This window comes from Triticum dicoccoides, chromosome 3B (assembly GCF_002162155.2).
Source record: "Triticum dicoccoides isolate Atlit2015 ecotype Zavitan chromosome 3B, WEW_v2.0, whole genome shotgun sequence".
Classification (NCBI taxonomy): Eukaryota; Viridiplantae; Streptophyta; class Magnoliopsida; order Poales; family Poaceae; genus Triticum; species Triticum dicoccoides.
The window spans coordinates 761652835-761667973 of NC_041385.1; the positions used below are offsets into that span (position 1 = coordinate 761652835).

Below are 15139 nucleotides of genomic sequence, written 5' to 3' on the forward strand. Positions count from 1 at the left end.
CGGAGACGCGTGTCGCCTCTTCGGACATGCCACAACACCACCCCGCATGTATGAGGGCCCGGTATGATGCTCCGGTGGCATTGCTACCCCCAGGGCCCCCGTCCCGACTAACCCAGGAGCGGTTGACCACGAGATCTAGCCCTTTGACTTCCCACGGACGGGCTTTGAAGAGTGGACCTCTCCACCCGGTTGTGTCAGGTCAGCTCAGAGGGACACCTGGGAGCAACATCCGGGCCAAACCGACTGCTACATCCCCTCCGTGTAGACCCGATGCATCCGTTTTCCCCCTCCAGGTGCCGGCGGCGGCGCCGTCCGTGAGGGTGTCACACTCCGGAGACGGGTGCCGGGCGTTTGCAACCGCCACTAAACTTCTGTCGCATAGCTGTTTTTTATTTTAATAAAATATAAGGACTTATATTCAAAAGAACATGATGACACATTATTAATGTGCTCGAAAAAAATACAAACTATATATATATATATTCATAATCTATGAAAAAATTACAATCTACATATATATATTCATATAATACATAAAAAAGCATAAAAACATATTTTAAAGAAAGCATAAAAACATATGTAAAAAAAGCATAAAAATGTATGAAAAGCATGTAAAAAAATAGCTATGCCGACGGCATTGCCGTCGGCATAGAAACGACAGGGTTTTGGGAGGAGCCGTGTCGCGGATCGGTGACGTGGAGCCTATGCCGACGGCTGCCGTCGGCATATCTACGCCGCGGATCGGTGACGTGGCATGCGGAGATATGCAGACGGCCGCCCGTCCCGACCGTCGGCATAGGGTTGACGGCGTTAGCGCTGGTCACGGGCGGGGTCGCCGGGCCCACTTTGTATGCCGACGGCTATGTTATACCGACGGCTGCTGTCGGCGTGTTTGTAGATAGGCCGACGGCCGTTCTGTGAGGGTAGCTTGACGGCCAGGACGAGGCTGTCGGCATATCTCAAACTAGGCCGACGGCAGCCGTCGGCATTGATTTGGCCGTAGTCATAGGTCAGTTTTCCGGTAGTTTGTGTTGGGAAGGGCTGATCGATTTGGGCAGCGCAGTTTGCGCCGAACAAGATCCGAATCCTCGACGGAGCGCCAGATGACAAGGGATTCTGCACTGCAATCTCAGTGACGAATTGGCTGAACCACGGTAAGGCCTGCATTTGGATTTGTTTGATTGGTCACAAATTCTAGAAAAAAACAGGTAAGAATAGCAGCGCTTAAAAGCCTACATTGCGCTTGTATTCCACACGACCAAATGGCACAATTTTTTTAGCACAGTATAATCACAAATGCTCACATACATGCACATATACTCACCCCTATAAAAAGACGCACGCACATCCTACCCCTATAAGATACAATCATCCTATAAAAGCACACTCGCATACCCTACCCCTATGAGCACGTCCGAGATACGAAACCGGCACAAACCGCACAATATAATCATGCTACAAGATTAAACATTGCCGGTGTGTATCCCACTGCTGGAATGTGTGGTGCTCGTTGTCTAGGTGCTAGAATGCGTGGTGCCTGCGCCGTAGGTCCCACCGCTACCGCTGCTGATGGTCGTTGTTCCAGTTATAGATTCAGATAAGAAGCTGTCAACCGGCGAAACAAACATGGCAACAGGCATCTTGGCGGGGAGGCTCGGCAACGGTGCCTCAGTCCTCAGCACGTTCATCGCCTGCCTTATGGACGGTCTCAGGCTTCTATTAGGGTGTGTGCACCAAAGCCCGACGATCATCACACGCTGGATCTCTTGGCTGTCAAGCTCGTCATTTAGTCGATGATCTACTGCGTCAAGGATCCTTCGAGCGCCATATAATTCCCAAATAAATTGCACTAGGTGCATGGTGCATGCTTCATTTCCCCGCAGGACCAGGAGCGGGCGCCGGCCGCAGGCAATCTCGAGGATGACCACGCCGAAGCTGTAGACGTCAGACTCGGTGCTGGCTCTTCCGGAAGCCATGCTCTCCGGGTCCATGTAGCCCATTGTTCCGGCGAGCATAGTGGTGTGTGATCCTTGCCCGTGTTGCACGAGTCTTGCCAGCCCAAAATCACCGAGCTTCACATTGAAGGATGCATCCAACATCAAGTTGCTTGGCTTGATGTCTCGGTGCAGAACACATTGCTCCCAGTCCTGATGCAGGTATAAAAGGGCAGACCCTATGCCAAGAACTATCTCATACCTATTATAAAGATAAACAAGGCATCACACTAGAAATCTCATCCAAGGTGTGGAGTAAGGCAGTAAGCAGATGTACATTAGTTGTTGTGCGGATACCTGAGTGGCCATGATAGGACGGTCTCCGGGTTGTGAATGTGAGTATCGAGGCTGCCATTCGGCATCAGCTCATAGACAAGCAAAAGCTCACCGCCGCCGTGGCACCAACCGATGAGTCGCACGAGGTTGCGGTGCCTTAACCGGCTTATGATTGTCACCTCGGAGACGTACTCCTTCTTCCCCTGTTGAGAAGTCTTTGAAACTCTTTTTACTGCAACCTGAAGGTCATCATCCTTCAAATACCCGTGGTACACTGACCCGAAGCCCCCTTGGCCGAGTTTCCCCTCATCGGAGAAATGCTTTGTGGCGATGGCGAGCTCGTTGTAGCGGAACCGCCTGGGCCCCATGCCCTGATCGAACTCCTCTTCCATGGGCTGCTCGTCGAACAATTGGTTTTCTTGCTCTCTCGCTGACTTCTTTTGCCTCCTACGGCGCAAACCAAACCAAAGAGACATACCAGCGATGATTGCGAACGCGATGGAGCTGGCTGAGGCGCCCACTATCAGCGCGCTTCTCCTGCTGCTAGCCGGCACGGTTGAGGAGGGTGATGGTGAAGCTAATTACCAAAGGAAACAGCACGACAGAAATTTACATTAGGCATATGGAATTTTCATTTCACTGATTAAATCGTACTTCGCACGAAGATACTCAATGCAAATTACCTGGTGGGAGTGGTGTGAGTGTGACTCGTGTCCCTGGCGGCGGCTCGGCTACTGGAAAGATGGTGATGGGTATGGGGATGCCTATCGAGTACCGCATGTAGCAGCTATACCCCATGAAGCCACTAAAGGATTTGTTTGCAAATTTCATCAGTGGCAATAGGTTTGAATAAGCTGGAAGATGATCTCTCAAGCAGCTGCTGCACTCACTAGCGTTTAGGTCCCTCGTGCACTGTGCCATGCCGTACATGTCCTGCTCCATACCTTGCGAGTCCGTGTACCGCTCGCTTCCGTTCGCCAACCGGAGGGAGGAGCTGCCAGCCTCCACCGTGAGTCGGCTCATCAGCTTCCATCGAGTTGCGTTCACGCTGCGCGCCGCGTCGAACACCTCGGCGTTGGTTGCCCCGTCGTGATCAGTCATGCGAGTAATGTCAAGGCTGGCGACGGAGAAGAAGGATTCGTTCGAGTACCGCAGCACGCACGCGACGTCGTACCAGGCCCTGGCCACCCGGCTGAACGGGCACGCTTGCTGTATGCCGCCGGTTGCGGCTCTGATGCAGTACTTGCAATTGGTCCAGTTGCCGTCGGCGTAGCACATAATGTTAGACTATGTATAGCTTCTGTACCTATGTACGTATTGTAACAGAACCATTATATATAATGAGATAAGCCACCCCTAAAGGGTTGTGTTGTTTCCCAAAACTTATTGTCTTACATGGTATCACGCTAGGTTACGATCGCTTCCGCTTGTAAACCCTAATAACCGCACCGCCGCCGCAGCCGCCGCCGCCTTCACCGCCGCCGCCGCGCCACCGATCGCGCCGCCACCATGTCGAGCGCCGCCACCACCGGTTCCACTGCTGTGGGCTTCCTCCCGGCCTCTCTTGCGGCTCTGCTCAACCTCCCGCTCGATGCCGTCTCCGTTCCCGCTCCGATCGGGACAAGGAGCATCGGCTCCGTCTTCTCCACGCCGCCGGCGCCCTCGCTCGGGCGTGATCTCGTGGTCCACACCGCGGCGCCGCCGTCCGCTGCGGACTCCGCAGGCGTCGTCCCGCCGCTCCTGCCGCAAGCGGATCACACCGCCCCGCTGGCGGGGTTGGCGGCGTCCGCCCCGGCTGCGGGCCTTGCGGCGTCCGCACCGGCCGTGAGCTTTGCGGCGCCCGCCCTGGCTGCGGTCCCGCCTCCTCCCGCATCGGCTTCGGTGCCTCCGGCTGCCTCCATGGTGTTTGCACCCCAGGCAGCCTCCTCGATGGGATCGTCTTCGCCGCCGCCGTTTCACTTCGGTCATCTCATCACCATCAAGCTCTCCGCCGACAACTACATCTTCTGGCGTGCGCAGGTTCTCCCGCTCTTGGGGAGTCACTACCTGCTAGGCTACGTCGACGGATCGCTTCCCTGCCCACCCGCGCTGGTAGACAGCATGCATGGTCCGGTCTACAATTCGGCCCATCGCGTCTGGACGGGGCAGGACCAGGCGAACCTCTCCTCCATCCAAGGGTCGCTCTCGCCGGCAGTTGCCGGCCTTGTTGTCTTCGCGAAGACGTCTCATGAGGCATGGACCATCCTTGAGCGCACCTTTGCAGCGCAGTCCCAGGCTCGTGTCTTTGCACTCCGTCGTCAGCTTGAAGAGTGTCAGAAGCTTGACTCCACTGCCACTGAGTTCTACAACAAGGTCAAGGGCCTCGCCGACACATTGGCCTCCATTGGACAGCCCCTAACCGACTCCGAGTTCAACTCGTTTATTGTCAATGGTCTTGATGAGGAGTATGATGCCTTAGTCGAGATCATCAACGAGCGGGGCAACTCGACACCCATGCTGGCACACGAGGTTTTCTCTCGGCTCCTTCTCACTGAGCAACGGGTCGAGACTCGCCGCACCAGGGGCACTGGCTCCCTCTCGGCCAACGCCGCCACCAAGGGTGGCCGCTCTTCTTCATCACCCCGGTCTCCCTTGGGGCTGCCACCGTTGCCCGCCTCGGCCCCCCCACCTACTGCGACCTTACCGGGGGCTGGTGGTCCACGTGTGTGCCAGCTTTGTGGCCGCGATGGGCACTGGGCCTCCAAGTGTCATAAGCGCTTCCAGCGAAGCTTCCTTGGTCTTGGCAATGACGGCAAAGATACACGCAACAATGCCCGTCAGGTCGCCATGGCTGATCGCCCCTCGCCGCAGAAGCAACAGGGACACACTCAGTCCTACTCCATCGATCCACACTGGTACATGGACTCTGGGGCGACAGAGCATCTGACCAGCGAGATGGGGAAGCTTCACACTCGTGAACCCTATCATGGCTCCGACAAGATCCACACCGCCAATGGAGCAGGTATGCACATCTCTCATATTGGTCAAGCATCTCTTCTCACTAGACATGCCAATAGGAGTCTTCAGCTTCGCAATGTTCTTCGAGTTCCATCTGTGACCCGTAATCTTCTTTCAGTTCCTAAACTCACACGTGATAATAATGTGCTTTGTGAATTTCACCCTTTTGATCTTTTTATTAAGGATCGGGGCACGAGGGACATTCTTCTTATTGGGCGGTTGTGCCAGGGCCTCTACCGTCTGGAGCATCCTGGCGTCGCCCGTGTTTTCAGTGGAGTTCGGGTCTCTCCGTCACAGTGGCATGCTCGTCTTGGTCACCCGGCCACACCTATTGTCCGTCATATTTTGCGTCGTCATGAGCTTCCTAGTTTGTCTAGTAATAAAGATGTAGCAGTGTGTGATGCTTGTCAGCAGGGGAAGAGTCATCAACTTCCTTTTTCGGAGTCCAGTCGTGAGGTGAAACATCCTTTAGAACTTGTGTTTTCAGATGTATGGGGTCCTGCTCAGACTTCTGTCAGTGGTCATAATTAATATATCAGTTTCGTTTATGCTTATAGTCGCTTTACCTGGCTTTACCTTATTAAACGCAAATCTGATGTGTTTGATATTTTTGTTCAGTTTCAAAAACATGTTGAACGTCTTCTCAAGCACAAAATTGTTCATGTCCAGTCGGACTGGGGGGCGAGTATCGCAACCTCAACTCCTTCTTTCAGTCGCTTGGGATAGCTCATCGTTTAGCATGTCCACATACACATCAGCAGAATGGTTCAGTCGAACGTAAGCATCGTCATATTGTTGAAGCTGGTCTTACTCTTTTGGCCCATGCATCTGTTCCGTTTCGGTTTTGGAGTGATGCTTTCACCACTGCATGCTTTCTCATCAACCGTACTCCCACTCGTGTTTTAAACATGAAGACTCCCATTGAGGTTCTCCTTAATGAACAACCTGATTATACCTTTTTCAAGGTATTTGGGTGTGCTTGTTGGCCGCATCTTCGTCCATATAATAAGTGCAAGCTTGAGTTTCGTTCTAAGAAGTGTGTTTTTCTTGGCTATAGCTCTCTTCATAAAGGTTACAAATGTCTTCATGTTCCCACTAATCGTGTCTATATATCTCGGGACGTCGTGTTTGATGAGCATGTTTTTCCCTTTGCCAAACTTCCTGTGTCCACTGTCGAACCACCATCTCTGCATTCATCCTCTGTTGCTTCTGACCAATTTGATGATGTTGCATACTCTCCTTTGCTGTTGCCTAACCATGGTGCAGGAACCGGACGTGGGGCTCGTTTGGAGCTTTTGGAGGATTCACCATCATCATCACCGCCTTCTGATGGGCACGTTGATCGCCCTATGTTGCATGGCATCGATTTGCGTGCCCATGCATGGTCACCCGAAGAGCCCGTCGCGCCGAGCATCTCCACTGCTCGGTCCGTTACACCAGCGACCGCCGAGTCTCCAGCGGCTCGGCCCTCTTCGCCAGCGGCCGCCGAGTCTTCAGCGGCTCGGCCTGTCACGCCGTCTTCGCCCGCGGCTCGGCCCGTCACGCCGTCTTCGCCTGCAGCTCGGGTCCGCGACGCTGTCCTCACGTCGCCTTCATCCACGGATCGGCCCGCGACACCGGCCGCGCCACGGCCCACTATGCCGGGCTCGCCATCGGCCCGGTCTGTGACGCCGGCGTCGCCAGCTGCTTCGTCTGCTCTGCCGGTTTCGCCGGTCGGCCGACCTTCTTCGCCGACCGAGCCCGAGGCTACTGTGTCTGGCTCCTCGTCACCGGCTGACTCGTCAACGTCGCCGTCCTCCAGCCCGTTGCAGGCTGCTCCGTCGACCTCGGTGGTTCCTGTGTCCCGACCACATACACGCAGTCGCAGTGGCATTTTCAAACCTAAGGAACGTAAGGATGGTACGGTTGCTTGGTTGGCTTCTTGTTTGGCTGCTGCTGTTGCGGATCCATCTTCTGAGCCTCGCTCATATCAGGCTGCCCTGCGCATTCCACATTGGCGAGAGGCTATGGAGCAGGAGTTTCATGCTCTCCTTCGTAACAAGACATGGACTCTCGTTCCTCCACCACCACGGGTAAATATTATTGACTCAAAATGGGTATTCAAAGTGAAGAAGCATTCGGATGGATCTATTGAGCGTTACAAAGCGCGACTTGTTGCTCGCGGTTTTCGGCAGCGCCATGGTCTTGACTATGAGGACACCTTCAGTCCTGTCGTCAAGCCTACCACTATTCGGCTTCTTCTCTCCATTGCTGTTTCTCGTGGTTGGTCACTTCGTCAACTTGATGTGCAGAATGCTTTTCTACATGGTTTTTTGGAGGAAGAGGTTTATATGAAACAGCCGCCTGGTTTCTCTGATCCTGATCGTCCTGACTATATATGTCGTCTCTCCAAAGCACTATATGGTTTGAAGCAAGCTCCTCGTGCCTGGCATGCCCGCCTTGCCTCTGCCCTTCGTGCTCATGGGTTTGTGCCGTCCACTGCTGACACTTCATTATTTCTTCTACAGAAGCCAGAAGTCACTATGTATCTTTTGGTATATGTCGATGATATTATCCTTGTCAGCTCTTCTCAGTATGCTGCTGATGCTCTTGTCTGCTCTCTTGGTGCTGATTTTGCGGTCAAAGATCTTGGGAAGCTTCACTACTTTCTTGGAGTTGAGGTCACTTCTCGTGCTACTGGTCTTGTCCTTACGCAGAAGAAGTACTCCTTGGAGTTGTTACAAAGAGCGGGCATGCTGAAGTGCAAACCGACCACCACACCCATGTCGTCTACTGACAAGATAACAGCTGTTGATGGCGAGCTTTTGTCTCCTGCGGATGCCACAGAGTACAGGAGTATTGTTGGTGGACTTCAGTACTTGACGATCACGAGACCAGATATCTCTTATGCTGTTAACAGGGTTTGTCAGTATCTTCAGGCTCCCAGAGATACTCATTGGGCTGCTGTTAAACGCATTCTTCGTTATGTTCAGTTCACCCTGACATTTGGTATGCATATTCGGCCGACTTCCTCTCGGGTCCTTTCGGCCTTTTCTGATGCAGATTGGGCTGGTAGCCCAGATGACAGGCGATCCACGGGGGGTTATGCAGTATTCTTTGGCCCTAATTTGATCGCCTGGAGTGCTCGGAAACAGGCTACTGTGTCACGTAGCAGTACTGAAGCTGAGTACAAGGCTGTGGCTAATGCTACTGCAGAGATTATTTGGGTGCAGTCTTTGCTTCAGGAGTTGGGTTTGTCTCAACCACAGCCTCCTATTCTTTGGTGTGATAACATCGGTGCTACATACCTTTCTGCAAATCCAGTATTTCATGCCCGAACGAAACACATTGAAGTTGACTATCACTTTGTACGGGAACGTGTATCACAGAAGCAACTCCAGGTCAAGTTTATCTCATCTAAGGATCAACTTGCAGACATCTTCACTAAGCCTTTACCACTGCCACAGTTTGAGGCTGGTAGGCGCAATCTTACCCTTCTCAGTTCTTTAGAAAGTGGCTAAGATTGAGAGAGGGTGTTAGACTATGTATAGCTTCTGTACCTATGTACGTATTGTAACAGAACCATTATATATAATGAGATAAGCCACCCCTAAAGGGTTGTGTTGTTTCCCAAAACTTATTGTCTTACACATAACGAGGCCGAAGACCTTGTCAGGCGCCTCGCCAGCCGTAAGGCTGGCGAAGCCGCCGTTGTCGATGGCGCTGACCAAGAGGCCATGCATGAGCTCGGCGAGGTTCACCTGGTACGGGCTGGCCATGGTGTAGTTGTCCTTGTTGGAGCAGTCAGGATAGTCCGTCGTGGAGAACTGGCCATGTAATCCGCTCAAGGAGGAAACTACTGAGAGGAGGACTAAAAGGAAGAGCCGAGCCATGGCCCATGGCTTTGCTCGACCAATTTTCCCGCTTTTAAGGATCCAGTTCCAACAGCTTTGACTTCTACATAGTACATACCCTCCGACGTGCACACATCACCCTCGCCGAGGTGAGTTCTTTTAATGTAAGACAAGGGCCGGACAAGTCCTTATTATTCCTTTCTGGGATCTTGCTGGAGATTGGTTGGAAAAAGATATTTAGAAATGTCGTGCTATGAACACCTCCATAGGACTGGTCAATGGACCAAGACATATTTTTCAATAAAGGATGCATTTGAATGGCTCAAACGAAACATCAAGAGGAAGAAAAATAATAAGCACACACTTGGCCTTTTTCATAGTTATTACCTCCACTACTAGAAAAACTATTTTACGTGAGACACATTAATCCCGATTTGTAAATGAACCGGCACTAATTGTATCATTAGTCCCGGTTCGAACAGCTATGCATTAGTCCCGGTTCATTTGTGACCTATAGTACCGGTTGAAGCGTAAATTGGGGGAGGGAGGGGGGGCGCTGCCACCCGCAGTGCACAATGTTTAGTCCCACCTCGCTAGTTGAGAGGAGCTCGCACCGGTTTATAAGCCCCGCCGTGGCTACTGTGTCGAGCTCCTCTCCAAGCAGGCCTTTGTGGGCCTATTGCAAGTCTTCTGCCCTGTGGGCCTACTGGGCCGTATGGGCCTGCATCCTGGCCCAACTAGAGGTTGGGTTTCTAGTCGTATGCAGGCCGTGCCGGCCCAGTAGGCGGGCAGTTTTTGCTTTATTTCAAAAAAGAAAATCGACGCGCCTCATGCCACGTGGTTGGCCTTTGGTCCAGGTTCATGTTGAACCGGGACTAAAGGAGGGGGACCTTTAGTCCCCACCCTTTAGTGCCGGTTTCCAGAACCGGTACTAAAGGTCCTTACGAACCGGTACTAAAAGTCGTTTTTCTACTAGTGCTCCTTCCTGGTTTATTGGTCCCCTTAGTATTTAGTGCCAAATTTTGAGTATAGATTTAACTAAGAGAATAATAATGCATGTCACTAAAAATTATATTGTTGGATTCGTATTTGAACATGGTTTCCAATGATATTATTTTTGGTTACATGTTAGCATTTTAGTAGTGAAATTTAAGGTCAAATTTTGACACAAAATGCGAGGGGGACCAATAAATCAGGACGGAGGTAGTAGAATATACATAGTCAACACCAACATACTTAAAATAGACACGACCGTCATATAAAACCAAACCTATGCGCACGCAAGGAAAAAAGAAAAATATCCCAAAGCAAGCAGATTCGTGATTGGCAAGCTATAACAATGACCATATCCATGTCAACCATCTCATGACACCATATATAGACGATGAAGTTCTTCAATAGCAACGAGCTCAGAAAGGGATCAACGCTCAACGCCTCTGTCACCGGATCCAACCATCCAAGGTCAGAATCTAGATTTTCACACTGAAGAACCAGTCCGAACATATATGAGTAATGCCTTGAACAAGGTAACAACTGAAAAACATCGTCATTCTCTGGTATAACCAACTCAAGTTAGACATAGGCTTTACCTCGGGAGTCCTTTTACAGTGCATCCACTCGATATGGACCATCCGCTGGACCGGATTGGACGGTCCAGATCCAATGCAATACGTTGATGTCACGTGTATTATAATAGAGCATGAGGGGAATTTTCGGAAGAGTTTTTTTCAAACTGATCAGGTATTCCCTCTCAAATATTTCAACGGTATTCTCGGTACAAATTTTAGGGATATTTTTGGTATGATTTTCATCCAGCTCATTCCTGTCACTGTGTCGTCGCTAGGGTTTGACTCCTTGCCGGCCGTAGGGTTTCATCCCTCGCCGACAGGATCGAGCCGCGCGTCACGGCCCCTCCCTTCCTCCACTCCAATCCCCTCGCGCTCTGGCACCTCCTCTTCACCAAAGAAAATGAGAAGAGGATGTATGCCCTCCCCACGGCGGTCGCTAGCAAAGATTCGGCGCCATCCCACCTCCCAGTCCTCTATGCGTGTGCCTATAGCCACGAGGTGAGTTACTACCTCTTTCCCACTCCCCACGTGGTTGTTTGCATCCTCTAGATCACCTCTCCGCCATGCCCGCAAGCAAAGGTGGTTGGGCATCTAGATGGACCATGTTCTCATTGCTGGTGGGTGATAACCCACAAGTATAGGGGATCACAATAGTTTTTTAGGGTAGAGTATTCAACCCAAATTTATAGATTCGACACAAGGGAAGCCAAAGAGTATTTGCAAGTATTAGCAGTTGAGTTGTCAATTCAATCACACTTGAAGATTAAATATCTACAACAAAGTGATTAGTAACACAGTAATGTGATAGTTTGATAGCAGTGGTAACAATAGTAGTAACAGTAATAGTGATATCAAAGATGTAGCAAGTGTAACAGTAGCAATAGCAATCGTAACTTAGCAAGAACAATATGTGGGAAACTTGTAGGCATTGGAACGGTGGATTCATTGGATGATATTAATCATATAACATTCATAACCTAGGGCGACACAGAACTAGCTCCAGTTCACAAATATAATGTAGGCATGTATTCCATAAATAGTCATATGTGCTTATGGAAAAGAACTTGCATGGCATCTTTTGTCCTACCCTCCCGTGGCAGCGGGGTCCTTAAGGAAACTAAGGGGTGTTAAGACCTCCTTTTAATAGAGAACAGGAATAAAGTATTAACACATAGTGAATACATGAACTCCTCAAACTACAGTCATCACCGGAAAGTATCCCGATTACTATCACCCCGGGTTTACGAATCATAACACGTTGCAGGTGCATATGACTAGAAAGATTGGAACTAGAAAATAGATATAATGGTGAAAACATAAACGGTTCAGATCTGAAACCATGGCACTCGGCCCCTAATGACAAGCTTTAAGCATGGCATAGTCATAGCAACATCAATCTCAGAACATAGTTGATACTAGGGATCAAGCACTAACAAAACTAACTCGATTACATGATGAATCTCATCCAACTCCTCACTGAATAGCGAGCCTACGAAGGAATTACTCACTCCCGGTGGGGAGCATCATGGAATTGGCGATGAAGGAGGGTTGGTGATGACAAAGATCAAAAATTCCCCTCTCCGGAGCCCCGAACGGACTCCAGATCTGGCCTCCCGGTGAAGAACAGGAGGTGGCGATTGCTCTGTCTCATGAAACGCGATGATTCTTCCTCTTCGATTTTTTTCTCCAAAAATAGGATTTTATGGCGCTGGAATTAGGGTCAGTGGGGCCACGAGGTGGGCACAACCCACCAGGGCGCGCCTGAAAGGGGGGCGCCCTGGTGTCTTGTGCTCAGCCAGGGCCCCCCTCCGGTGGTTCTTGGCTCCAGTATTTTTCATTTATTGTAAAATAATTCTCCAAAAAGTTTCATTCCATTCCTAGAACTTTTATTTCTGCACAAAAATAACACCATGATAGTTCTGTTGTAAACGGCGTTAGTTTGGGTTAGTTTCATTCAAATCATGCAAATTAGAGTCCAAAACAAGAACAAAAGTGTTAGGAAAAGTAGATACGATGGAGACGTATCAGCAGGGTACTGCGGGGCTGGATTAAGTCAGACGGCCTCGACCAACGAGCCCCATTCGTGCGACCTCATCCACATCAGGGCAACATCTATGTATCTTCGACTGTTGCATATGTACAGTTGTACAATTAATTCAAGCTTTATTCTTTCAATTTGGCTGATAGGTGAGACCTTGGATTTGGTCAGGGAGAGATGTTAATCTATTAATTTAGGAATGTCCTATAAACAATTCATAGCTTATGTTGCTCAATATTTATGATGCTCGCTTCTTCCTGTGCAATTGCTAGACTAGGTTCAACAGACTTGGGCATGTGGTTTATAAAAAAAGATTCAAAGGGGATATCCAACATTGGAGGATTAGTGTAAATTCTTATTATGATGTTTTACCCTTGTGAAATAGAGAGAAATGATCCTTGCAAAAATAGAGAGAGAGGAATGAGCATTGGATTGTTAAAAATTCAGGCGTTTGATTCTTCGATGTTAAGTTACTCGCAACGTTTGTTAGCTAGATACATGTGATAAGGTGAGTACAAGTAGTAATTTTTCCTTTGTTTTGCAGAGCTATCACACAACATGGTATGTGATTCCCTCAAGCAGGATGGATGTACCATTGCCACCCTGCTATGCTCCTGAAGGTGCCTACAGCCCCCGTGATCCCTTCAATTCAGGGCACGCTCTTCCATGCCACATCATGGTCGTTGCAGCACCGGCATGCCTCTTTCGATATGTGCTTTACGCCTGTGATCCAATGCTCTACTTTATAGGATTTGCGACCTACCTACGAGACATTAGTTATGCCATTTCCTGGATAGCTGGTATTGAGTGTTCACTCATATAATATTTTACCTTCTGTTGCATCATGAGGCTATGCTCGTGCTCATACATTTTTCCTCTCGTATATGTGTGAGCAAATTTTATTGAAACATGTCTGCTCCTGCTCAATATGGGACGACACTTGCAATTAGCAATAGAAAAATCTAAAAATAAACCAATCATAAAATATTATTCTTCTAGGGTTGCTCGTGCCCTGTAATTAATCTTGTCCAGACCCTGACAATTCATATTGGAGTTTCACTTTCCTAATCTTGAATCAACTGTCACATTGTTGTAAAAAAGAAAAAATAGATTTCTAGGTGCTCCCATACAGACCAAATTTATTTGAAGCAAAGTCTTGAAACCAGTATTATTGAAGTTTACAACTTGAGTAATCCACAATAGACTAAGAAAATGGCTATGAAACATTCTTGGGGACTAAAACCCAACCACACCCTACTCTATCGCTTTATAGCCAAGTGTACACTCCACATCTAAGAATTAACCTCTGCTGGACTAACTGCTTGCATCTTCATCCACAGCTGCATCCAATAGGCTAGCATGGTGCATATTGAACCTTTTCTTGTATTTCAATTTGTTGTAGGGTGAATCGACAAGCACAACAGGTACCTCTCTTCTAAATTTTGTCGATGTAGTCCTCCATGGGAGGATATGTTAGTATTGTTCTATAGTGCCAAATCTTCTCCTGTAAATAATTTGATATTCTTCAACATGTAGAGTGCACAATAAGAACTGCAACATTTTATTCTGTTAGCAGCATTACACGTATTGACAATGAAAAACAAAAACAAAAACAACAGCTATATTGTTGACTAGCGTTTCATCAGGTTTTGGCATGATAACAAGCTTTACTTGTCATTGTGTCATGTTAATGTCTTCACATGGATTGCTTTCTGGTCCATTGATCCACATCGTTGCTCACAGATGTGCTTCCATCCCATGAACCTGCAAGACCATGGGATGAGAAGTTTCTTACAGTTAATACTTAGGTAGGATGTTAAATCCTTTGTTTTAATGAATGTTGTTAAAATTCTCACCATGTTATTTACTTCTCTGTGTACCATACAGTGGAAAAGTGAATCAAGAACCTGGATCTCCTGCCTTCTGGGGTTTACGACCACAAGGAACCAGTGGATGGTTAAAGTGATTGTAGGTAGGAAAACCTGGAGTGCACAGAAAATTAGACGTTTATAGTAATAAGAAAAAGAAATGTGCTTTGTGTCGTGGTTATAGCACCACATCATGTTTCAGGTAGTTGGTGCCTTTTGTTGTTCCATGAATGCCCGCCAAAGCGTCCTCGTGGCACTTATCTATCCTATCATCTCTTTCGAGCATAGCGCCAGCCACCCTCTCAATGTAAACCAGTTGCCTGTTCCTTGTCTCAAGCGTGTCATCATTAGACATGAACTGAATCGCAACATCAACCACCTACAACAAAGAATCAAGTTAATTGTATTGTACGAATGAAAATTGATAAACTATTTTATGAAATATCTTAGTTCTTCACCCAACTATATGCCATCTTCGGCCACGTCTTTATGGGTGAGGCATTGCAAATGCTTCGATAGCACAACAATGTCATCAACTAACACCATTTGTTTTTCATAATCTGTA

At 48.8% G+C, this 15139-nt stretch overlaps 1 protein-coding gene across 1 annotated transcript; it reads right to left on the reverse strand.

Moving 5' to 3' along the window:
- Nucleotides 1–1514: 1514 nt before the first annotated feature.
- Nucleotides 1515–9139, reverse strand: LOC119279939 (L-type lectin-domain containing receptor kinase IX.1-like). Its single transcript, XM_037560987.1, has 4 exons — nt 8903–9139; nt 2954–3557; nt 2292–2847; nt 1515–2196 (listed from the first exon to the last, which is right to left on the reverse strand). The coding sequence occupies exons 1-4, from the start codon at nt 9137–9139 to the stop codon at nt 1515–1517; spliced, it is 2079 nt and encodes a 692-aa protein (XP_037416884.1).
- Between the last annotated feature and the right edge of the window lie 6000 nt (nt 9140–15139).